Source organism: Oryctolagus cuniculus, chromosome 19 (assembly GCF_964237555.1).
Source record: "Oryctolagus cuniculus chromosome 19, mOryCun1.1, whole genome shotgun sequence".
NCBI classification, from domain to species: Eukaryota; Metazoa; Chordata; class Mammalia; order Lagomorpha; family Leporidae; genus Oryctolagus; species Oryctolagus cuniculus.
Genome location: NC_091450.1, coordinates 16,774,104 through 16,799,920, shown reverse-complemented (window position 1 = coordinate 16,799,920; position 25,817 = coordinate 16,774,104). Strand labels below are relative to the sequence as shown.

General features: G+C 42.4%; 1 protein-coding gene across 4 annotated transcripts in view; it reads left to right on the top strand.

The window, feature by feature from the left end:
• Nucleotides 1–25,817, top strand: part of METTL9 (methyltransferase 9, His-X-His N1(pi)-histidine) — a 58,880-nt gene that overhangs the window by 12,041 nt on the left and 21,022 nt on the right. For all 4 annotated transcript variants that reach the window (XM_017342523.3, XM_002711822.5, XM_008257874.4 and 1 more), the window contains exons 2-4: nt 7,389–7,579; nt 14,590–14,799; nt 21,381–21,565. In XM_017342523.3, coding sequence (XP_017198012.1) covers nt 7,389–7,579; nt 14,590–14,799; nt 21,381–21,565 — 586 coding nt within the window. The remainder of the gene's footprint in view (nt 1–7,388; nt 7,580–14,589; nt 14,800–21,380; nt 21,566–25,817) is intronic.

Here is a 25,817-nt window from a genome sequence, read left to right as displayed (position 1 = left end):
TCCTTCCAGTGTGGAAACAAGCTTAGTACTTTGTTCTTGCCTGTGCACCTCTGTAGTCTTCAAGAGCACACATTCAAAGAACGCATCTGCTTGAAAGTGAACAAGAGCCTGTGACAGGAGAGAAAACCCCAGGGACTGCCATACGGACTGCAGGGGTTCCTACACTAATTTTCTCTTTAGTTGGCTGACGGACAAGATGACTGCTCATTTAAGGCTTTGAAGGTCCTAGCTGAGATCTTAGTCCCATTTCTTGCTTCTCTTGATTTCTTGTTAATTTTCTCCTCTGGAATGTAAGTTCCCTGAGGCTACTGAGTTTAGCTTTTAATTTTATCAGCTGAAGTCCCTAGAACACAAGATGGGATAGTTAGGAAGCACTACTGCATAGTCTCAACAACGACATTTTCTGGGTAAATCCATGTAGGTGCTCTTAAACAGTGGCAATTTTGCCCCCTTCAGGGGACATTTGGGAATACCTGGGACATTTTGGGCTGTTAGTTGGGGTAGTGCTCCTGGCATTTGATGGATAAAGGCTAGAGATGTGGGCAAACATCCTATAACGCGTAGGACAGCCCCTAATGCCAATAGTACCAAGGTTGAGAAATGCTAGCCTATAGGAATTTAGTTGCTATCTGGGTTTGATTATCTTTTTTTGCTAGGCATATCCAGTCCAGTTTAATTGGCAGATAGTCCTGTGTTCTGTTTTTTCCTTTCCTTTATTTTTTTTCAAATATTTATTTACTTATTTTTGAAGGTCAAAGTTACAGAGAGAATATATCTTCCATCTGCTGGCTCACTGCCCAAATGGCTGCAATGAGTAGGGCTGGGCCAGGCCAAAGCCAGAAGCCAGGAGCTTCTTCCAGTCTCCCACATGGGTAGCAGGGGCCCAAGGAATTGGGCCATCCTCTGCTGCTTTCCCAAGCTCATTAGCAGGGGGCTGGTTCAGAAGTGGAGCAGCTGGGACAGGAACCAGCACCCATGTGGGATGCCAGTCAGCATTGCTGCTGGTGGCTTCATTCACTATGCCACAATGCTGGCCTCCTGTGTTCTTTTCTCAGGCAAACAGACTAGGTAGGTAAGTGATGAGAAACTTTTCTGCAAGAAACTCATAAACAACATGTGCCGGGAACAGGAGCCTGAAGGAGCTGGAGCTGCTTGGGGACCCAGGCTTCCCGCTTGTTCAGAAGTTTCGAGGCATCACATGAGACATACAGTGCTTGGGCAGATGACTGGCGCACACTAGGTGCTCAGTGTCTGCAGTTGTTGTTTGCTTGTTTTGTACAATTTTGCATGGGTGGATAGCTTTAACCAGTTTGCAGCATTGCATTTAAGCAAGGCCCTGCTGAACCCTGGAGTTTGAGAAATTGAAGAAACCCAGTGGCAGCTGTCACTGTGATTATCATCATCGTTCCTCTAGGATTTTGTTAAACTCCCGAATTCTGTCTGTTTAGACTGCATATAATTCTTAACAGTAACTTATTGGAAGAACATTTATTGTCCATCTGCATCTGTGTCCTGTATTTATGAAACTGTCATCTACCTGGGAATATAGACACCAAACATGCAATTATGTATACTTAATTCAGGACTTAAAAATGTTGCCGAGGAGACATAAGAGATGTATGAGAGGGTGGTATTTCCTGAGGAAATATTTAGGATAAAGAGCCAATAGGGTGGTGCAAAGTATAGGGGGCAGAGGAAGTACCCTGGAAGACAGCTGTGGGATAGGAGCCTTCCAGGAAAGGAAAGGACAGAGTCCTGTGATGTGGTGAGGGACCATGAGGTGAGGCTGTGGACACAGAATGGACAAATGTCGGGTTAGGCCTCGTAAGCCACATTGAAAATTTTGCATAATTGTCCTTATATCTTGAAGGACTGTAGTGACATGATTAATTACATTAAATTTTTTTTTTCATTTTTGAAGAGTTTTGTTAGGTCATTTTTGTTTTCAAACTACTTTTAATTTCTGGAAGATCAACTTGCTATCCATATGTGTATGTTTTACAAATAACAGCTATGTTAAGATAAAATCATATACCTTAAAATTTATCCTTTTAAAAAGTACAACTCAGTGGTCTTTAGTACATTCACAAATTGTAAGTGTTGCCACTACCTAATTTTGGAATGTTCCTGTTAGCAGTCACTCCCATTGCTTCCTCCCACCAGCCCCTGGCGATCACAATCTATTTCTCTTTCTGGATTTGCCTATGCTAGACATTTCATTTAAATGAAATTATACAATATGTGTGGCCCTTTGTGATTGGCCTGTTTCACTTAACATAATGTTGTCAAGGTTCATCCATGTTGGAGCATGAACCACTACTTTGTTTCTGTGGGTGATGCCTTTCTGTTGTATGGACTTACCACATCTTGTTTATCTGTTGGTTGGTGGACATTTGAGTTGGTTCCACTTTTTGGCATTTGTGACTAATGCTCCTGTGGAGTTGATATTTGTATCATGCAAATGGTCAGGAGGGATACAGATGTCAACCTTTATCTTAGCGGAGTTTCACTTTTGTTTATTCTGTAGCACATTCTGTCCAGTGAGCAGTTTCTTTTCTGAGAGGCCTATGTGTCAGCAAAGGCTCAAGGACATGTGTTAAAGCTGATGAGTTGAGAGGTGGCATCAAAAACTTGAGTTTTCTTTTGGACACTTGAAAGCAGTATTTTCAGTTAATGGTGCCAATTCTTGCTTAGTTCTAGAAGTTAGAGTTCATTTTTGATCTAGTTGTTCATTTGCAAATGGATGCCAAAGACTTCTTAGCTCTTCTGTTTACTTGAATAACTTCTTGTCCACATTAATAGAATATACCTGATTACCTATTACCAAGGTGGTGGTTTTCATTTGGGTTAGTCATTTCAGAGAATAAAAACAAATAAAAGTCACAGTGCTTCAGTATTACAGAGTTCAGAATGTGTACCAGAAGGTCATGAGTGTAATAAAAAGTGGTTTACAACCTGCACTGCACTGGGGTGTAACTTTAGGCATAGAGGTATTATGAATTAGTAAATGATTAAGCAAGAGCCTTTTCTGACCAAGGGAAAAAGTGTAGGCAGTGAATGTAAGAAGCTTCGTAACTTCATAAAGAGTGAGAGAAGTCAGGGGATCACTGACATCAACTGTCAATTGTTAGTTAAATCAACAACAGGAGCCACTGTGCACTTGCTCCCCATGTAGGACATCTGTCCTTAATGTGTTGTACTTTGAGAATTAATGGTAAAACTAGTCTTCAAACAGTACTTTATACATTGTGTGTCTGTGTGGGTGCAAACTGTTGGAATATTTACTTAGTGTAGAGTTGATCTTCTGTATATAAAGATAATTGAAAATGAATCTTAATGAAGAATGGGATGGGAGAGGAAGTAAGAGGTGGGATGGTTTGGAGTGGGAGAGCGGGTATAGGGGGAATACCCACTATAATCTAAAAGTTGTACTTATGAAATTTATATTTATTTTTATTTTTTAAAAAAGATTTATTTTATTTATTTGACAGGCAGAGTTACAGAGAGAGGTAGAGACAGAGAGAGAGGTCTTCCATCCCTTGGCTCACTCCCCAGTTGGCTGCAACAGCCGGAATTGCACCAATCTGAAGCCTGGAGCCAGGAGCTTCTTCCGTGTCTCCCACACGGGTGCAGGGGCCCAAGGACTTGGGCCATTTTCTACTGCTTTCCAGGCCATAGCAGAGAGCTAGATCGGAAGAGGAGCAGCCAGGACTAGAATCAGTGCCCATATGGGATGCCGGCGCTCTAGGCCAGGACTTAACCCACTGAGGCACAGCGCCAGCCCCGAAATTTATATTTATTAAATAAAAGCTTTCTGAAAAAAGAGAAGTAAAAGTAAGTTTATATAAAGTCCAAGCAATTAAAAATAGTCATTTTTATAATTAAAAATTTTTTAACAATTTATTTATTTACTTGAGAAGCAGAGTTTCAGACAGAGAGTGAGAAAGAAAGGTCTTCCATCCGCTTCCATCCCCAAATGGCTGCAATGGCTGGAACTGGGCCGATCTGATGCCAGGAGCCAGGAGCTTCTTCCGGGTCTCCCACGCAGGTGCAGGGGCCCAAGCGCTTGGGCCATTTTCCACTGCTTTCCCAGGCCATCAGCAGGGAGCTGGATTGGAAATGGAACAGCCAGGACTCAAACTGGCATCCAAATAGGATGCCAGCACTGCAGGCAGATGCTTAACCTACTGTGCCACAGTGCGGCCTCAAAATATTTTTATTTACCATACTTTTTAAAAAACATTAAAGAATTTTTTTATTAACCATAATTATGCATATTTGTGAGGTACAATGTTAACATTTCAATGCATGTATATAATATATACTGATCAAAGCAGGATAATCAGTGTTTCTTTCTCTTTGATGTTACTTTATGATTGGAGCCTTGGAGCTCCACTCTTCCGTTTGCTCAGAAAATATATAGTAGGTTGTTGTGAACTTTAATCACCCTGCTGTGCTGTGTGGCCCTAGGAACTTCTTCCTTCCGTCTGTGGTTTGGTACCCATTATCCAAGCTCCTTCTATTCCCTCTCCAGTAATTACTATTCAATGTATGTTCAAATTGGCTTTTTATTTTTTTTTAAGAGTTATTTATTTATTTGAAAATCAGAGTTACACAGAGAGGCAGAGAGAGAGGTCTTCCATTCGCTGGTTCACTCCCCAGTTGGTTGCAATGGCTGGAGCTGCGCCAATCTGAAGCCAGGAGCCGGGAGCTTCCTCCAGGTCTCCCACGTGGGTGCAGGGGCCCAAGGACTTAGGCCATTTTCCACTGCTTTCCCAGGCCAAAACAGAGAGCTGGATCGGAAGAGGAGCATCCGGCTCTCGAACTGATGCCCATATGGGATGCCGACACTGCAGGTGGCACCTTTTACTCACTAAACCACAGAGCTGGCCCCAAATTGGCTTTTTTTAAAGCTTCTACATATGCAGGAGAATATGTGGCACTTGTCTTTCTGTATCTGGTTTATTTCACGTAACAACGTCCTTCAGTTCCATCCATTTTATTGCAGATGACAGGATTTCACTTTTCAAAAAAAATGACGGAATAATATTCCATTTTGTGGAATATTATTACACACCGCATTTTCTTTACCCATTTATTTGTTGATGGACTCCTTGGTTGATTCCCTTTATTGGCTATTGTGAATAGTGCTATAATACACATGGTGATGCAGGTATCTGTTTGATACAATGATTTCATTGCTTTTGGGTATATACCCAGTAATGGGATTGCTGTATCATATGGCAGTTCTATTTCTAGTGTGTTAAGGACTCTCTATACTGTTTTCCATAGTGGCTGTACTGATTTACATACCTCAGCCCACCGTGTATGAGTTTCCCTTTCTCCATCAGCATTGTCATTTTATATCTTTTTGATAATAGCCATTTTAACTCATTAGCTAGTGATATTGAGTATGTTTTCCATATGTTTGTTGGATTTATTTATTTATTTGAAAGTCAGAGTTACACAGAGAAAGGAGAGGCAGAGAGAGAGGGAGAGAGAGAGAGAGAGAGAGGTCTTCCATCTGATGGTTTACTACCCAGTTGGCTGCAATGGCCGGAGCTGCGCTGATCCAAAGCCAGGAGCCAGGAGCTTCTTCCTGGTGCAGGGGCCCAAGCACTTGGGCCATCTTCTACTGCTTTCCCAGGCCATAGCAGAGAGCCGGATCAGAGGTGGAGCAGCTGAGTTTCGAACCGATGTCCATATGGGATGCTGGCACTTCAGGCCAGGGTGTTAACCCGCTGTGCCACAGCACCGGTCCCTGTTTGTATTTATTTGAGATATGTCTCCTCAGATCTTTTGCCTCTTTCACGACTGGGTTGGTTATTTCATTGATGAATTTTTTGAATTCCTTATATATTCTGGGTATTAATATTTTGTTGCAAATGATTTCTCCCATTTTGTTAGTTGTCTGTTCACGCTGTTCATTGTTTCTTTTGCTGTGCAGAAGCTTCTTAGTTTGATATAATCTTGTTTGTCCAGTTTTGCTAACAATCAGGCAAATTAACACAAATAAATCAACAACTGGAAAGGTTTCATTTATCCGGGATAGGGTTCAGAGTTTGTAAAATGATTAATCATTGAAATGTAATGTTTCTGTGTGCTTGTTTGTGTTGGTTTATAACTGGTTCCTTTTAATGTTAGTGTTGGGAATGTTCCCAAGGTTTTGTCCAACATTTAGCAAGGTGAGGATGGCTCTAAACTTGGTTCCCCAATTGTGCAGGCAGTTATGGGACACCTACTGCTGATGTTTGTCAGAAGAAGGAAGTTGGATTTGGCCAATAAACTCCCTATTGGGAAATATTGTTGTTTCATAGCAGATAATGGATTAATAGTAGCCAATGTGCTCTACAGATGCAACACTGTTCTTAGTGGGCTTAGTCTTGTTTATCAGGCCATATTAAAGGTGTCTCAATGTTATTATCATCACTACGGAGTTCTCAACAAATGAATGAATAGAGGCTTAGGGGTTTTACTGAGCCTTGTCTGAGCACATAGGAGGGGCAAAGCCAGGATTTGACTGCGGGACTGACCTTAAAACTGGTGTGCAGTCTACTTCCCTACTTCTCTAGTACATCAACTCGAAGTGCAAGTGGAAGACATTTACTGTGGAAGATTAAATTTCATCTACAGTTGAAGTTCTTGAATTTTGTTTTAAAAACTATGTTCTCGTTAGGGCCTATTTCTGGGAATTGGGTTCTTAGCGTGTAATCACTTTGATCCTCATTGCAGTATGACCTTAAGTAACTTCTTAATCTTTCTTGAGCAGATTTTGCCCAGGTAAGAATGTCGTATGACTTGTTAAGCATACTTCAGGTTCCTAAAGATGTCTTCTATACAGCCTTCAAGAAGAAAGGCACCATAATCTGGTCACCGGGAGTGTTAAATTCTGCTCCTTCTCTACCACTGATTTTTTTCTTTTTGTGATTTTAAGTTTAACAGATTGGATGACTGATTATTTTCTTATCTAACAACAGGGTTAATAATTTGCCTTCTGATGTTGAATCTCAGTGAAGGAGAGGCAATAGCTTTTCTAGATCCAAGAGGTATTGTGACCCAAGCAAAGCATCAAATCAGAAGTCAATGCCTGGGCTGGTGGTCTGGTTCTGCCACCTGCTAAGCCACATGACTTGAAAGCTGCTTCACCCTTCCCTCACCCCCTCTATCAGCCTTGAGGGGTATGAGAATTAAATGAGAGGTTGTGTCTGAAGATGTATTTTTATACTTTAAAGGTTATATAAGAGAAAATGATTAACCTCAGAGTACCATGAGATTATATTTGGAAACCATCGATTTGATTTGTGTTTTGTTTTTCATTTTTGGATTTCTTAGGTGACATTTTAGTTGTGTGTTTAAATTTTTTTTTCTTTTCTTTTTTTTCCCCCTAGTGGTATGTGTGCAACAGAGAGAAATTATGTGAATCACTCCAGGCTGTCTTTGTTCAGAGTTATCTTGATCAAGGAACACAGATCTTCTTAAACAACAGCATTGAGAAATCGGGCTGGCTATTTATCCAATTATATCATTCTTTCGTGTCATCTGTTTTTAGCCTGTTTATGTCTAGAACATCTATCAATGGGTAAGTGAATCTTGCACATATTTTTTTTATCCTTGGGTTTAAAAAAGGAGACATGAAAAATCCCCTTGTTCAACATATTGACCACCTCAGCAGCAACACTTCAAAATCCTTGGCAGTGTGGCAGTGTCCCAGCCTGCTGCAGTTTATGCTTTTTATTTTTATTAGCAGTTAGCATGCTAATGAAGCCTAATGAAGAGAATACTCCTGATGGGCCAGCTGGGCATCTCAGCAAAGAACTGAGAGCCCTGTCTGCATGCAGACTGTAGTTTTTTTTTTTTTTTTTAACAAACATTTCAGGTTTTTTTTTTTTTAAGATTTTATTTATTTATTTGAGAGGTAGAGTTATGGACAGAGAGAGGGAGAGTCAGAAAGAAAGGGCTTCTGTCTGCTGGTTCACTCCCCAAATGGCGACAGTGGCTGGAGCTGGGCTGATCCAAAGCCAGGAGCCAGGAGCCAGGAGCCAGGAGCTCTATCCAGGTCTCCCACATGGGTGCAGGGGCCAAAGCATTTGGGCCAACTTCTGCTTTTCCAGCAGAAAGCTGGATCAGAAGAGAAGCAGCCGGGACACAAACCAGTGCCCATATGGGATGCTGGCGCTGCAGGCAGAGGCTTAAGCTCACTAAACCACAGTACTGGCCCCAGGCTGTAGTCTTTATAGATATTGATTCATAGCACTTGAGAAATAGCCTCACAAGTCTGTATTTCTATGGTGGGAATTACTTAGGGCAGTGTTTCTCAGCTTTGAGGTACATAGCAGTGACCTGGGGGATCTTGTTAAAATGCAGATTATGAGTCAGTATGTCTGGGGTGGGTCCTGAGGTTCTATGTTTTTTTTTGTTTTGTTTTTTAAAGATTTATTTATTTGAGGGCCAGCACTGTGGTGCAGTGGGTTAACTCCCTGGCCTGAAGTGCCGGCATCCCATATGGGTGCAGGTTCTAGTCCCAGCTGCTCCTCTTCTGATCCAGCTTTCTGCTATGGCCTGGGAAAGCAGTGGAAGATGCCTCAAGTCCTTGGGCCCCTGCACCCATGTGGAAGATCCAGAGGAAGCTCCTGGCTCCTGGCTTTGGATCGGCGCAGGTCCAGCTGTTGTGGCCATCTGGGGAGTGAACCATCAGATGGAAGACATCTCTCTCTGTCTCTACCTCTCTCTGTAACTCTGTCTTTCAAATAGATAAAAATAAATCTTTAATAAAAAAGTATTTATTTATTTGAAAGGCAGAGCCACAGAGAGAGAAAGGTAGGGGAAAGAGATCTTCCATCTGCTGGTTCTCTCCCCAAATGGCTGCAACAGCCATGTCTGGGCCCAGGAGCCAGGAACTTCATTGGGTCTCCCACATGGGTGGGTGGAGGGTTGAGTAATTAAGCCATTTTCTGCCTTCCCAGATGCATTAGCAGGAGGCTGGATCAGCACTCTGATATGGGTTGTCAGTGTTGTAAGTGGTGGCTTAACCAGCTGTACCACAATGCTGGCTCTAGGTTCTGCATCTTTTAAAAAAAATTTTTTTTAAGATTTTTATTTATTTATTTGAAAGACAGTATTACAGAGAGAGAAGGAGAGAGAGAGAGAGAGAGCGAGATCTTCCATCCCCTGGTTCATTCCTCAAATGGCCTCAATAGCTGGGGCTGGGCCAGGCTGAAGCCAGGAGTCTGGAACCCCATCTGGGTCTCAGGTGGGTGCAGGGGACCAAACACTTGGGTGATCCTTTGCTGATTTCTCACGTGCATTAGCAGGGAGCTGAATCAGAAGTGGAATAACTAGGACTCTAATCAGTACTTATAGGGGCTGCTGGCATTGCAGGAAGTGACTTAACCACTGTACCATAACACCACCCTTTGTACTTGTTTTTATGTCATGTCTCTCTTTCTCTCTCTCTCTCTCTTTTATTTTTATTTATTTATTTGGACAGGCAGATTTAGACAGAGAAAGAGAGAGAGACAGAGAGAAAGGTCTTCCTTCCATTGGCTCACCCCCAAAATGGCCGCCACGGCCAGAGTGCTGCGGCTGACATGCTGCGGCGATCCGAAGCCAGGAGCCAGGTGCCTCTCCCTGGTCTCCCATGCTGATGCAGGGACCCAAGCACTTGGGCCATCCTCCACTGCCCTCCTGGGCCACAGCAGAGAGCTGGACTGGAAGAGGAGCAACTGGGACAGAATCCGGCGCCCCAACCGGGACTAGAACTCGGGGTGCCAGTGCTGCAGGCCGAGGATTAGCCAAGTGAGCCGTGGCGCCGGTCTCTCTCTCTCTCTCTCTCTCTATTTTTTTTTTTTTTTTTTTTTTGTTAATGTACTTATTTGAAGGGCAGAATTACGGGGGCTTGGCAGGGAGGGGAATGGTTCACTCCCCAGTGGCTGTAACAGCTTGGGCTGGACCAGGCCAAAGCCAGGAGCCAGGTGCTTCATCTGAGTCTCCCACTTGGGTGCAGGGGCCCAAGTGCTTGGGCCAGCATCCACTGCTTTCCCAGGATAATTAACAGGGAGCTGGATCTGAAGTGGAGCGTCTGGGGCTTAAACCGGAGCCCATATGTGATGCTGGTGTTTTAGGTGGTGGCTTAATCTGCTGTACCACAACTCCAGCCCCATAACTTTTCAAACATCCCAATATCCTAGAATCCAGAAAGCCAAAGAGAAGAGCAAGAGGCTTGGTGCTTAAAAAGCCTTATTGGACCCATGAGGCTGCTGTTTACTTTAGGATACTGTTGCGACTCAACCTTAAACTTTGTGCCTGACACTGGGTCATACTGATTTCTCTTCTATACCCTTTGTTATTTCTTTGGAAACCAGAGGAGTCACTGCAGCACAGATCCTTGTCCTTTCTGGGGTCCTGTACCTTTTTGACAGTGATAAATAGGAGTTTCTCTTCAGAAAGTATTTACATTTACCATTTTGAATATAATTTCAGAATTACAGACTTCGAATCACTTTCCCCTTTCTCTACCCAGTGGACTCTGGTTAGAACTCCCTGCTCTGGAATTTCAGTTTAATCAAAGAAGCAATGAAACAAACTCCTTTTGGCTTTCCTTGTCTATAACTCTTGTGCTTTTTTCTTTTGAGGGCCTCCCCCCACTTACACCCCCAACCCCAAACCCTATACCTCTTGCCCTGTGTTCTCAGGTAACAACTTAATTTCAAGCCCCTTGCTCCTTTCTATGCATGGCAGTGGTAGATGATTACAAATGTCTTACAGAATTATTACTATGGTATCTTCTTGAATTAAGGTACGTATCAGACTTCCTTATGTCAGAAAGGAGAAAGCCAAGTAAGGAGAGACTTGATGGCTGTTTTCAGAGTTTATTTTATGAGGACGAGGCATCCCTGTAAGATGAACTGAGGCTGGCTGGAGGACCTGAGATGGTTACTCAACGCTAAAATTAAAGAGACTGGAGAGCCACATCTGCCTGTGGTATGTGTTTACAGGAAACCTCGCGTTGGCTAAGTCACTTAGTATTTTAGGTGGCAGCTTTCTTCATGGACTGCCCCACACATTGCAGAAGTCTAACTTTTCTGGCCTTATCCCGTAAATGACAGTGACACTCGTAAGTCATTGTAATGACTCAACACCCTCCCGTTGTCCCCTAGAGGGCAGAATCAGTCCTGGTTGATAAACACTAGACTTGAAGGATTTTGATTTATTTATTTTTTGGCAGTGTTAATCTTTTTATGGGGCCCCTGTTGCTCATGTTCTTTGGAAATTGGACAATGTGTCTTCTTTCCCTCTGGTGCCCTGAAATACAGACCCAGTCAGATGACCTCATGAGCTCTAACCCCAGTTGGCCTCTAGCTGTAGACTTTTACAATTATCATGTCAAGGTTCCTCATTTCCCAAGGAGACTGAAGCGTGTGTTACTTTTTAGCTAGGAAAGTTTAAGCAAGATAATGACTCTGTTACTGAGTTTGAGTCCTGTGGCAAGTCAGCCTTGACATTGGAAGTATGCTGCCCTCAGCTGGGCCTCTTGCTCTCTCTGGGTCCTGGGTCCTGTTTTGGACAGCTCTTTCAGCTGGTTAAGCCTAGTTTCTCAGATCTGGTTTTCCGTTAGAATGTATGAGCAATTGAGGATTAATAACAACTTGTCTTTGATAAAGTAGGGCTTTTCTTTGGTAGGCAGTTGCAACAGGTAATGTGTTCAGTGGTCTCTGGTTTCTTCTCCTTTCTCACTTTTTTTAGCATTTCTCTGGGGTAGTAGAGTAGATTATTAAATTTGGTTAAATCCTTCTATGGCCTTAATGGGAAAACGGGAGGGGGACCTGTTACGTATACTCCATTTTTAAAAATTTTTTCCTGAAACTGTTCTGACTGCGAGCACCATGTTGCCTGGAGGTGCAGTGGTAACACTTGTCCCAGCCACTAGGTAGCAAACAGACTGTGCCCATGGTTATTTCTAGGAAGCACAGTGCACTGCAGATGTCTCTGCCACATTGCAGACCTGTGGTTTCAAACTGTTCCCATGGACTGAGGAGGAAGTGCCTCAGCAGCTGCTTCAGGCTGCAAAGGAAGGCTGAGAAATGGGCTGGTGGCAGCTCGCTTTCTCAAACCTCATTCCCACAACAGTAGTTCTCAGGATTTGCTTTCTACTTCTTTTTTTTTTTTTTTTTTTTTTTTAAAGTTATAGGTTTTTTTCTCTGGTTAAAAAATAAATTATTTTTAATCCTACTATCAGGGATAATTACAGTAGTCTTTGATATACCTCTCTCCAGGCTAGATTATATTAAGTCTTTTTAGAATCATTTAGTATTTTTCCACTTAAAGTATTTTTTTTTTTATCTTTTATTTAATGAATATAAATTTCCAAAGTACGGCTCATGTGTTACAATGGCTTCCCCCCCATACCGTCCCTCCCACCCACAACCCTCCCCTTTCCCACTCCCTCTCCCCTTTCATTCACATCAAGATTGCTTTCTACTTCTTTTAAAGAAAGAATTCTACTGCTTAAACAGTTTGAGAATCCCTGCCCTAGACAGACTAAGGTTGGAGAGCTAGAAAACAAGTTCTAAACAGGGAGTGCATTTTGTTTCCCAAAGTGATGCTCCCATTAGACTTAGTCTGAGCTATGGCTGCTTTTCTGACAGGTCTCTTTGATTTCCATTTAAATTCCTCTTAGTGTCTTTTCAAAGTCATTGCTATGGTTTTGAGTGTATTTTAGGACTTTTAGAAATATTTGGACCAAGGACAGGTATTTGGCCTGGCGGTTAAGCTGTGGTTTGGAATGCTGGAGTACCTGGGTTCAAGTCCTAGATCTGCTCCTGACTCCAGCTTCCTGCCAGTGGGCACCCTGGGGGGCAGCAGGTGATGACTCAAGTGGTTGTGTTCCTGCTGCCCATGTGGAAGACACAGCTGGAGCTCTGGGCTCCCAGCTGTTCTGGCACTGGGAAGTGAAATAGCAGGTGAGTTCTTTCCATCTCATTGTCTTTATCTCTCTCTGTTTTTCTGCTTCTTAAATACATAAATAATTTTGAAAAAAATAATAGGCCCCAGACAGTTGTAAAACATAAAAAGTTTGGGGCTGGCATTGTGGTATAGCAGGTAAAGCCACTGGTGACACTGGCATCCCATGTGTGCACCAGTTCATGTCCCAGCTGCTCCACTTCTGATCCAGCTCCCTGCTAATGGTTTGGAAAAAGCAGCAGGGGGTAGCTCAAGTGTTTGGACCCCTGCCATCCATGCAGCAGACCCTAATGAAGCCCCTAGCTCCTGGCTTTGGCCTGGCCCAGCCCTGGCTGTGGCAGCCATTTGAAGAATACACCTGTGGATAGAAGATTTCTGTCTATCCCTCTGACTCTTTTAAATAACTAAATAAGTCTTAAAAACCGTAGAAAGTAACACAAGGATGAATCTACTTTAATGGAAACTGCTCTTAGAAGGACTACTCTTTTTTTTTTTTTCTGAGTCTTAAAAATCTATAATCCTGAAGCTGTTTTATTTTTCCTCACCCATTGTGTGATTCCATGTTCTTTTTGCCCTCTGAATTCTCTGCCTAGTGTTACTGCTTCATGCAGTGATCTCATTCTCTTAACATGCTTTACTTTCCCCACCTTTCTTTTCTGTTTTGGCTTAAATTCTTCACATTCATCTTTTAATTTTTCTTTTCCCTTCTCATCCTTTTCCTTTTCCATCTTTTTCTTCTCTCCTTTCCTATGCCTTTTGGATATTAGTGGCAAAATCAAATGGTGATATCTGGAGATATTTTCTTATTTTATTAATTTTGTTTTTAGTCATAAACCATATACATTTTTATTAACATATATATTTTATAAGTTAAAAAGATAGGAGCTGGCATTGTGGTGTAGTGGGTAAAGCTGCCACCTGTGTTGCCTGCATCCCATATGGGTACCTGTTTGAGTCCTGGCTCCTCCACTTCTGATCAAGTTCCCTGCTAACACACTTGGGAAAGCAGTGGAAGGTGACCCGAGTCCCTGGGCCCCTGCATCCATATGGGAGAACCAGAAGAAGCTCCTGGCTTTGACCTGGCCCAACCCTTGTTGTGGTCAACTAGAGAGTGAATCAAAGATTTCTCTCTCTCTCTCTCTCTCTCTCTCTTTGTGTCTATCTCTCCTTTTTTTTTTTTTTTTTAATTAATTAATTTATTTAAAAGTCAGAGTTACACAGAGAGAGGAGAGTCAGAGACAGAGAGGTCTTCCATCCAATGGTTCATCTCCCAATTGGCTGCAACGGCCAGGGCTGCGCTGATCCAAAGCCAGGAGCCAGGAGCTTTTTCTGGGTCTGCCACGCAGGTGAAGGAGCCCAAGGACTTGGGCCATCTTATACTGCTTTCCCAGCCCATAGCAGAGAGCTGGATTGGAAGTGGAGTAGCCAGGTCTCGAACTGGCATCGATATGGGATGCCGGCGCTTCAGGCCAGGGTGTTAACCCACTGCACCACAGCGCCGGCCCCTATCTCTCCCTTTCAAATAAATAAAATAAATCTTTAAAAAAAAGAAGTTAAAAAGGTTGTTAGCACTCAGTTTGCATATATATGTATATATACCCTTCCATTTTTGTCCTCTGTTTCTTTCAGGTTACTAGGAAGAGGCTCAATGTTCGTGTTTTCACCAGATCAGTTTCAGAGACTGCTTAAAATTAATCCAGACTGGAAAACCCATAGACTTCTTGATTTAGGTGCTGGAGATGGAGAAGTCACAAAAATCATGAGTCCTCATTTTGAAGAAATCTATGCCACTGAGCTTTCTGAAACTATGATATGGCAGCTTCAGAAGAAGAAATACAGGTAGAGTTTCTAGACAGGATTTGGGATGTTTTGCTTGGCTTCAGATATGTTTCTTCTGGAAAGTATATTATTAAAAGAATATGGATCAGAAATAATTTCCCATGATTATGAATTAAGAACAAAACCCTTTCTTTACACAATTAAGTAGAAATTTGGCGAGAAATAATCTTTCCATGATAGTGTTTTTCTGGAACAAAGGACTTGACACTGCAGGGAGTTTACTCTTTTTAGAGCTGAGACATAACCTGGAAAAGGCAGATCAGATGTAGGGATTTGTTCCCTGATGAGAATCTGGCGTCCTCAAATCTTGTGTTTTCAAATTGTAGTAAAATATACATAACAATATTTACCATCTTGATGATTTTTAAATATGGTAAGTGCATTCACATTATTGTATAGCCATCCCCAGCATCCATCCCCACAATGTTTTTCATCTCCACAAACTGAAACTAGATGCATTGAAGAGTGATTCTGTTTTTCCCTCCCGATCTCTCCCTGACAACCACCATTGTTCGTTCTGTCTTTATAAAGGTGACTACCTTAGGCACCCTAAATAAGGGGACTCACATGGTCCCTTTCTGATTATATTCTTTGGTTACCGTGTCTTCAGGTCTCCTCTGTGTTGTAGCATGTGTTCCAATTTTCTTTGAGGCTGAATAGTATTTCTTCGTTTGCATGTTCCACATATTTTGTTAACTCATTCGTCTTTTGATGAATACTTGAGTTGCTTCTGTTATATGAATAATGCTGCTATGAATTTGGTTGTACAACTATTTATTTGAGTCCCTGCTTTCACTTCTTTGAGGTGTATACACAGAAGTGCATTGCTGGGTCACATGGTAAGTCTGTGTTTAATTTTATGAGGAATTACCATAACTTTTCCATAGCAGCTGCAACAGCAATATGCAAGGACTCCGGTTTATTTGCATCCTTGACCATCTTTGCTATTTTCTGTTTTGTTTAATAATAGCCAACAATGATAATGGGTGCAAAATAACAAATATTTTAAGATCATCAGGTGCTTCAATATGGGTTCTATTTGTTGGAGCATTTCTTGTGTTGATTGAGTGGAGAATATGGGCTATGTAGCTGGAGCCTAGTCCTCTGTGGTAGTCTGGAAGCTTGGCTTAGCCTTAAAGAGAGAGGCTATCACTTTGCTATCCACACGTTCCTGCTATTGCTGACTAACTTAGAGACAGAACATCAGCATAGCTTTGGGTGCAGGACTGAAACATTTTCAAAGCATGGAAATTTTTTGTCTGGAGAAAGGAAGATTACTGTAAACAGATACTGGCTGAGATTTTACATAGAAGGAAGGAGTCAGTATAGGCTCTGATATAATCAGGCACAGTTGGTTAAGTTCTAGGTTTGGGAGACTGACTTTCCTAACTGCTGCAGCCATCTAAATCCTCACCACTGTCAGTGGTTAAACAGCTGTGAAAGGAGACTAACATAGGACTGAATTTGAACTAAGTGATTCCTAAGCCTGGCTTTGCTCTGGGAATCTGCTTCACTTAGGTCCTTGTGGTCTGTCTGTGTGGGAATAATTGAAATGTGTTCCTTCCATTAACAATTTTAATTCACTATTTCAAAACTTAGAGTGAATTTTTAAGATTTGTTTATTATAGGGGGAGAAAGGATAGGAGGGAGGGAGGGAAAGAGAGAGATGTCTTCCATCTGCTGGCACACTACCCAAATGGCCAAAACAGCCAGGGCTGGGCTTGGCCAAAGCCAGGAGCCAGGAGCCAGGGATTCCAACCAGGTCTCTCACTTGAGTGGCAGCAGCCTGAGCACTCAGCCCATCTGCTGCTGCTGTCCAATCCAGCAGGAATATGGGATGCTGGTGTTGCAGGCAGTGGCTTAACTCACTGTGCCACAAGTCTGGCCTTTTTGTTTTAATAATGGCTTAAATCATGCTGAATTCTTAGTCTGAACCCCTGCTTCTCCCCTCTACCCTTAAAAAATAGTCAGTGCTTTGAAATAGGTCTAAGGATAGGGAGGGTGTTTTAAACTTGTCTTCAAATGATTGACACACACATCTCTTTTCTTGCTTTTAATCTTTGTGCCTAAGTGGACTTTTCTGTGAAACTTTAGATGTTTGAATTAGTCATTCAGTATATCTGGAGTTAACATGTATGTAACCTAGTAAATATGTCCACCACATAGAAAATACTTTCTTTTTTTTTTTTAAAGATTTATTTATTTGAGATGCAGTTACAGACAGAGAGAGGGAGAGACAGAGAGGTCTTCCATCCGCAGGTTCACTCCTCAATAAGGCTGCAACGGCCGGAGCTGGGCCAATCCAAAGCCAGGAGTTTCTTCCAGGTCTCCCATGTGGGTGCAGGGGCCCAAGGACCTGCGTCATCTTCCACTGCTTTTTCAGGCCATCAGCAGGAAGCTGGATCAGAAGTGGGGTAGCCAGGGCTCAAACTGGTACCCATATGGGATGCCAGTGCCACAGGCCTCATGTTTTCTTAATATATAACACATATGCCAAAATCTGCAGTTGGCCTCCATGAGAAATTCAGACAGGTCAGCATTCCTTCCATGTGTCCATAAAACACAAAATGTGCTCTGAAGGTAGTAGGCTTAAAATTTTAAAGAGGAAGTCATATCTTATTTAAGTTTAGGGTTCTGTCAGTTCACCTTGGCTAGGCAATTGACAGCTTAATTCCACATTTTTTTGCTTCTTCTTGAGATGTAACTGTTTTTTGTTTCTCTTCAATATGAAGCCCATGAAAAACAGGCTTTTTAATAAAGATTTTGGATAGCAGTTTTGAAAGAGAAAATGGCTAAATTTTTGCTCTGTGTTTCCAGATGTGATTGTTTATGCCAGAAGACTCTAGTGTAAAATTTAAGGCTGTGGCTCTAGTTCTTAAAACACAACATTAACTTTTCTTTATGTTGTTGGTGTTTTGTTTTTTATTTAGTAATTGTCAAAATATTGATTGCTATGTCATCCTTTAAGGAAAATGCTATTTTATTTATTATTTTATTTATTTGAGAGGTAGATTTATAGACAGAGAGAAAGATCTTCCATCCTCTGGTTTACTCCCCAAATGGCTGCAATGGCTGGAGCTGGGCCAATCCAAAGCCAGGAGCCAGGAGCTCCTTCCAAGTCTCTCACGTTGGTGCAGGGGCTCAAGCACTTGGGCTGTCTTCTACTGCTTTCCCAGGCTATAGCAGAGAGCTGGATCAGAAGAGGAACAGCCGGGACTTGAACTGGTGTCCATATGGAATACTGGCACCGCACACAGAGGCTTAGCCCACTATGCCACAGCGCTAGCCCTGGAAAGTACGGTTTTAAATTTTCCAGGAAGGAGAAATATTCATTAACTTATTTCCTTGAAGACAAGAATCCCCTGAACCAGATGTCTTGCTTCTAAGGGTTAGAAAAGCCACAGATCGGTGCTGGCCTTGTGGTGTAATGGGTAAAGCTACCACCTGCAATGTTAGTTTCCTATTTGGGCTCCAGTTCCTGTCTTGACTGCTCCACTTCCAATCTAGCTCCCTGCTAATGGCCTGGGAAAAGCAGCAGAAGATGGCTCAAGTTCTTTGGCCCCTACTACCCATGTGAGAGATCTGGAAGAAGCTCCAGGCTTCTGGCTTCAACCTGGCGTGGCCCTGGCCATTTCAGACATCTGGGGAGTGAATCAGAGGATGGAAGATCTCCTTGTCTGTCTCTCTCGTTCTTTCAAATAAATTAAAACAAAAAAAATTTTAAGGAAACCATAGACATAGGAAAGGGCATATAATTAATTATTTTTAAAATTACTTGTTTTTAATTATTTGAAAGGCAGAGAGACAGATCCTCCATCTGCTGGTTCACTAACCAAATGCCCACCACAGGCAGGGATGAGCCAGGCAGAAGCTAGGAGCTGGGAACTCCATCTGGGTGTCAGAGACGCGGATATTCAAGCCATTACTTGCTGTCTCCCAGGATGCATTAGTGTGCAGTTGGGTCAGAAGCAGAGGAGCCAGGACTGGAACTGTCCATCTGATGTGGAGCATGGGCATCTCATGCAATGGCTTAACATGATATACTTCGTCTTCCCTTTGTTCCTTTTTTTCAGAGGTGCTGTACAATATTATATCAATGAGTTTTCAAAGTTTTCATATACCTTTAGAATTTTCAGAGATGTCTCTGTTGTGCCTGCTTAGCATTATTAAAAGCTTGTTTAACAAAGATTCTTTTCCATATTTTCTTGTCCCCCTCTTATCTCATGACATGTCTTTCTACCACATTCTGATTGTGTAACCATGCAAAAATAAGTAATTTATAGAATTGCCTCAATGGTGTGGCTAGCAAAGACTGTTACTATAAAAACTCCTCTGTTCTGTAGAGGAAAGCATTGGAAAGAAATGTTCTGTGTGTGTGGTTAGGGTTTAGAATGATTCTTTAACTGTTCTTCACTTAGGTTTTTTTTTTTAAAAATATTTATTTATTTGAAAGAATTATGCAGATAGAGAAGGAGAGTCAGAGAGAGAGAGAGAGAGAGAGAGAAATCTTCCTTCTGCTGGTTCACTCTCCAGTTGGCTGCAATGACTGGAGCTGAGCCATCTGAAATGAGGAGCCAGGAGCTTCTTCGGGGCCTCACACACGGGTGCAGGGGCCCAAGGACTTGGGCCATCTTCTGCTACTTTCCCAGGCCATAGCAGAGAGCTGGATGGGAAGTGGAGCAATGGGGACTCGAACCAGCGCCCATATGGGATGCCGGCACTGCAGGCGGTGGCTTTACCCGCTATACCAAAGTGCCAGCCCCCTTCACTTAATTTTTTTTTTTTTTTTTTTTTTTAAGATTTATTTGAAAGAGTTACAGAGAAAGGCAGAAGCAAAGAAAGAGGTTTTCCATTCGCTGGTTCACTCCCCAATTGGCCGCAACGGCTGGAGCTGTGCCAGGAGCCAGAAGCTTCTCCCAGGTCCCCCACATGGGTACAGGGACCCAAGGACTTTGGGCCATCCTCTACCGCTTTCCCAGGCCATAGCAGAGAGCTGGATCGGAAGAGGAGCAGCCAGGACTAGAACCATTGCCCATATGGAATGTCAGTGCCTCAGGTCAGGGCTTTAACCCACTGCACCATTGCGCCAGCCCCTCACTTAGATTTAATAGGATGTTCTGTGTTTTAGCTTTTCCTTTTTGGTTATTCAGATATGAAGATTCTATAATATAAAGTGTCTCTCTCCTGGGAATAGAGATGCACTCAAAAGGTCATGGGTTATAAGTGGAAATTATTTTATCCACTCCCATTCTTAAGAATAAGAGGGGAGGTGTGGAGAGTTCAGCATAGTATTTAAGATGCTGCTTGGAATGCCTACAATCCCGTATTGGAGTGCCCGAGTTCAGGTTCCTCTTCGGCTTCCTACCCAGTTTCCTGCTAATGCACACACTGCGAGGCAGCAAGTGATGCCTCAAGTATTTGGATCTCTGCGACTTTGTGGGAGGCATGGACTGAGTTCCAGGCTCCTAACTTCAGCCTGGCCCAGTCTCAGTGGTTGTGGACATTTGGAGAGTGAATCAGCAGATAGATGATCTTTCTCTGTTCTTTTTGCCTCTCAAAAAATCAAAATTAAATTAAAAAAATAAAAAAAGGAACCCTAGAAATATAAAGCATGAACATGTGATGTATTTTATGATTAAATTCTAATGAATATTAAAAATAACTTCTTTTCTCATTAATTGATGTTTAAAATTTTATCCTACTTTCATATTTACTTGTAAAGAAAATTTCGTATGTTTTGAGAGTTGCAAATATGTAAAATTCTAAGTTTAAAGAAATATAATTGTTTTTCTCTTGGCCTTGTTAATTGCAGATATAGATTATCAGTAAGATTTTTTTTTAAAGATTTATTTATTTATTTGAAAGGCAGGGTTCCAGAAGCAGAGGTAGTGAGAGAGAGAGGTCTTCCATCCAGTGGTTCACTCCCCAGATGGCTGCAATGCCAGAGCTGGGCCAATCTGAAGGCAGGAGCCAGGAGCTTCTTCTAGGTCTCCCACGTGGGTGTATGGGCCCAAGGACTTTGGCCATCTTCTGCTACTTTCCCAGGCCATAGGAGGGAGCTGGATTAGAAGTGGAGCAGCTGGTAATTGAGGGTACTTGAACCAGTGCCCATATGGGATGCTGGCACTGCAGGTGGCAGCTTTACCTACTACATCGCAATATCAGCCCCATAAGCAAAGATTTTGAATTTACTTTGATTTAGCAGACAAAGAGCAGCATCTCAGTTATTTATAAAGCTGTTTGTTGTGGCTGGTGCTGTAGGTTAAATCTGCAGTGCTTAATTATCAGTGCTTAACTATCTGCAGTGCATCCTATGTGGGTGCCTGTTTGAGTCCTGGCCACTCCACTTCCGATCCAGCTCCCTGTACTTGCATGGGAGACCAGGAAGAAGTTCCTGGCTCCTGGCTTCACATTGGCCCAGCCATTTGGGGAGTGGACCAGCAGATCGAAGGAAGGCCTTTCCTTCTGTCTCTCCTTCTCTCTGTCTATAACTCAGCCTCTCAAGTAAATAAATAAATCCTTTTTCTTTTTAAAGATGTTTGAAGGAGGTTTATTAATCCAGTTCTTTCTGGATTTTCTAGAGTGCTGGGTATAAATGAATGGCAGAATACAGGGTTCCAATATGATGTCATCAGCTGCTTGAATTTGCTGGACCGCTGTGACCAACCTCTGACTTTGTTAAAAGATATCAGAAGTGTCTTGGAGCCAACTAGAGGCAGAGTCATCCTTGCCCTGGTCTTACCATTTCATCCCTATGTGGAGAACGGTAAGTGTGGTCAGGCCAGGTCGTACCCTGGATGGCTGTTGATTAATTTTGGGATTTATTTAATGTGTTTATAAGTGTCTATTTCTTAGAATAATCTGAATTTTTTCTTAAGTACTTAAAAGCAAGATTTGTTAGTCAGAGACCTCCAGCCGGAGTAGCTTGGAGGGGGGCTGCAAGAGAGGGAAAACCTGAAGGGGCTGGTGGTAGTGGGATTTTTAAACACAATTTGGGGGAAGAAAAAGAACTTACCAGCTTGACATTCAGTTACAAGGTGGGGACAAAAAAAGACCTGATTTGCAGGTGGGATACTTAATTTGTTTTAAGGTAAACTGGGCACTCAAAAGGGTAGAGTCACCACTCCCTTGCTGTTCTCATGATAAGATTGGAGATTCCAAGGAAGTAGGGCAGATACTTTTGACCTTGCTAAAGATAACTTTTGGGGGAAGAAAGCCTTTTGCACCCTAATTTTCCACTGAGACCAACCTGACTGCCTCTTAACCTGTCTGACTCACATTCCCTCCCCCAGAAGAAGGGACCTTAACTTCTGTTAGGGGAGCTGGGCAATGACTGCTCTGGCTGCTTCATGCTGAGAAGGGGCATCATTGGGACCAGCAGTCCAAACAGGGTTCCAGCAGGAGATGGCCTCTTGAGGGAGACACTGTGCCAGCTTGTAAAAACTGCCTCCATCTGAGGTTTCTTGTGTATGGCCATCTAGAATTTCATTGTTCCAAGTCTGGAGAAAGATTAAATACACAGGGTCTAAAACAAAGGACAGATCTGTTATTAGAGACCTAAGAAAGGTGCTGTCTAAACCATGAGGAAGTTTTCCTGTTGAGAGGCGATTAGAAACTGACAGGAGGGCCTTGTTAATAATCAGATAGGCTTTAAGGCCTGGCCAGGTTTGAGGTCAGACCTACTTATCTCTTCACATGGGGTATTGGAAGAGACTTCATAAGGGAGATATGAACCTCCTTAGGGAAGGCACCCTGTTGACTTCCATTACCTAGCTGGCCTGGGTGGAGAGCTGGCCTGAACAGAAGGTAGGTGACATCTCTAAAAGGAAATTTACAGTTCTGCCTGCAATGTTACTGACCCTACTTGGCCATTCCCTCAACAGCGGTGGTCACTTTGGGAGCTGGGCCAAGTGAAGGGCTTTTCTGCGTGGTGCCAACAGGTCTGTGGTTCTGACCCAGGAGCCTTTCAACCCCCAGGGCATTTCCATTTCCAATGACCCAGTTCTTGGCTAGCAGAGCTGCCAGGGCTCTTTAAAAGCTGACTTCTGTATCCATCTGAAGCCCTGGCTTTCCATGTCGAAAACCAGTGCCATCTGTGGTGGACTAGTCTGTGAGTCTCCTTGATAGCAGATCACTATGTAAAGCAGCCGTTAATTAGCCTGCCACCTAACTGTACATTGCTTCTGCTGCCTAGCTTGGCTCTTCCTCCTGGTTTCTGGTAAAGTAGATCAGAGAGAACCTTTAAGAGGATGCAAGCCAAGGGGTGCTCAGTTCCATTCCTAATCTTTGATGGCCTAAGCTAGAAATTTGTAGTCACAGGCATGTTCTGATAGTGTTTTTTCTGGGAGGTAGACAGTGCCTCACAGATCAAACACGATGACCACCTTATCTGTAAAAGTTGAAGTCATTAGTTAAAATAATTTGGTTAAGCCATGTAAACTATCACCTTGGTTAATGTTTATCCTGGTGGAAGTTTTATATAACTCTAGTTCCTCCAGTATATACCTGTAGTGATAGTAATTAATACTTGACTTGGTCTGCCTGCTTAAGATTGAAAGCCTAAATTGTGTCTGTATTCTCTGGTTTTAAATGGAGATTGAGCCAGTTATTTATTAGCTTATAAGCTGAGTCAAGCAGTAAGTGATGCCTTTTAATCTACTCATATGTACTTGCTGATTGTTATGGCTGCCTTGATTTACAAATTGATGAAAGCTTCTGTCGCTTAATGTGACCTAATGTCACATTAATTCATAGTTTTAGCTTATATGATTTGGATTTCAGGTCATCTTGAAAAGTTAGAAAGTTAAGTTTCCCTTTTGTGTTTTTATAAGTTAATGTACACTAAAATAAAAATGATAATACCTGTTAAAATGAAAAGTCTTCAGTTCTCTTTTTTTTTTTTTTGCCTCGTTTGGCCTTGGCTTCAGAAACTAAGAGCTTGCAGACATTTTTAAGAAATCTGTTTATTTTTCAAGTGTCATGATTATCAAGTATCATGAAAAATCCGTCTTAAGGAATAGCATTAATGTTTCTTAGAACCATGGACTTCTGTATGGATTTGCATGCTCCTTAATTTCTTCTTGTCCTTTTTTGTTTCCTGACAGTCACGATCTATTTAGATTTAATGCTTGTCTTAACATTTCCCAAATGGTTTCAGATTTGTGTTGATAGTGAGGAAAATGGGGGAATGATTCTTTAGTTATGCAATGGAATGGGGAAGAGAACAGAACAGATCCTGCCTCTCCTGTCGAGCTTCTTCCATCTTTATGTTTCAATTTTTGAATGTTTGTCATGGTTAAGGAAAAGCTGCTGGGGCTGGTGCTGTTGTGTAGTTAAGCCACTACCTGCAATGCTGGCATTGCAAATGGGCACCAGTTCATGTCCTGGCTGCTCCACTTCTGATCCAGCTCCCTGTTAGTACACCTGGGAAAGCAGTGGAAAATGGCTCAGGTACTTGGGCTTTTGCACGCATGTGGGAGACCTGGAGGAAGCTCTTGGCTCCTGGTTCGGTCTGGCCCTGCCCTGGCCGTTGCAGCCATTTGGCAAATGAACCAGCAGATGGAGGATTTTTCTCTCTGTAACTCTGCCTTTCAAACAAATAAATAAATCTTTTAAAAAAAGAAAAACTACTTTAGGTGGGAGTACCTATGTGTATATGTTGTATAGTGAAAACACCCAGCAGATGCCATCCTTGGTAATTCAGAGACTTGACCTTTCAGTGCTGTTCTCTGTGGAAGGAAACTTGGGCTCCATCTCTAGTCACCAGGCTGCAAGGTCCTGGCTTCTTGTGTCCTGTTGGGCAGCCACATGATAGAACATTAATGCTACTTCCTGGCATAGCAGGAGGTGGAAAAGCATGGGGAGAAAGCTTCAGTCAAACCATGCATTTTATTTCCTTGTGTTTTTGACACTAAAAATTGAAAGGAAGTTGAACTAGACAGGAGGGCAGCCTCCACTAAGGACTGAAAACAAGCTCCTTGATTGTGGGTGCACAGAGCTGCCTGTGGAGGCTTAAGAGAGGCTGGCGGGTGACACATGCAAACCTGAGACAAGAAGCCTTGTTGCTATGGGTGACCTTTAGTGACCTATCAATTTTGCAGACTGCTCTGTGGCACTCTATTAGTGCTTTCTTTCTCTAAGTCACTAATTAGATCCTGATGATTTCCATGTGAAGCCGTGTGAGCACTGTGCGGTGCAAAGTGGCCTGGTTGTGTGAGTTCATGAATACTAGCCCACTTTAAGGATGTAAGGGTGTACTTTGCATACTTGGCTGAATTTATTTTCTAACAAAAAGCAATTGTAGCTGAAATAATTCTTTCTGTGATTTTCTTTTTTGTAAACATCTTTGAAGTTGAATCACAGCAATTTTGTTACAAATGCAAAAACATATCTTTTAATTTCAGTTTATTTCATTTATTGACCAAATTTAGGTTAGGGGTTGTTAAATTTAGTGAGAATTGTTTTAAGTATCAACAATAAGGGAAAGTGTATAATCAAGAAAAGAATTGTGTTGTGAAAATGAAAATGTACTGACATTTAATTTTTCTAAATTGTAATTTTTTAAAAAAGATTTATTTATTTACTTGAAAGGCAGAGTTACAGAGAGAAGGAGAGACAAAGAGAGATATCTTCATATACTGGTGTATTCCCCAAACAACTGCATTGACTGGGGCTGGGCTAGGACAGATCCAGGAGCCAGGAGCTTCCTCCAGGTCTCCCACGTGGGTGCAGAGGTCCAAGGACTTGGGCTGTCCTCTGTTGCCCTCCCAGGCTTACCAGTAAAGAGCTGAATCGGAAGTGGAGCAGCCAGGGCTCAGAGCAGCATCAGTGTGGGATGCTGGTGCTGGAGGCTGTGACTTTAACCTGCTGCACCACAGCGCCGGCACCTCTCCTCCCCTGCCTTTTTTTTTTTTTTTTTTTTTTTTTAAGACTCGTTTATTCACTTGAAAGCAGAGTTACAGAGAGAGGAGAGACAGGAGGATTTTTAAAAAAGATTTATTTATTTACTTGAAAGAGTT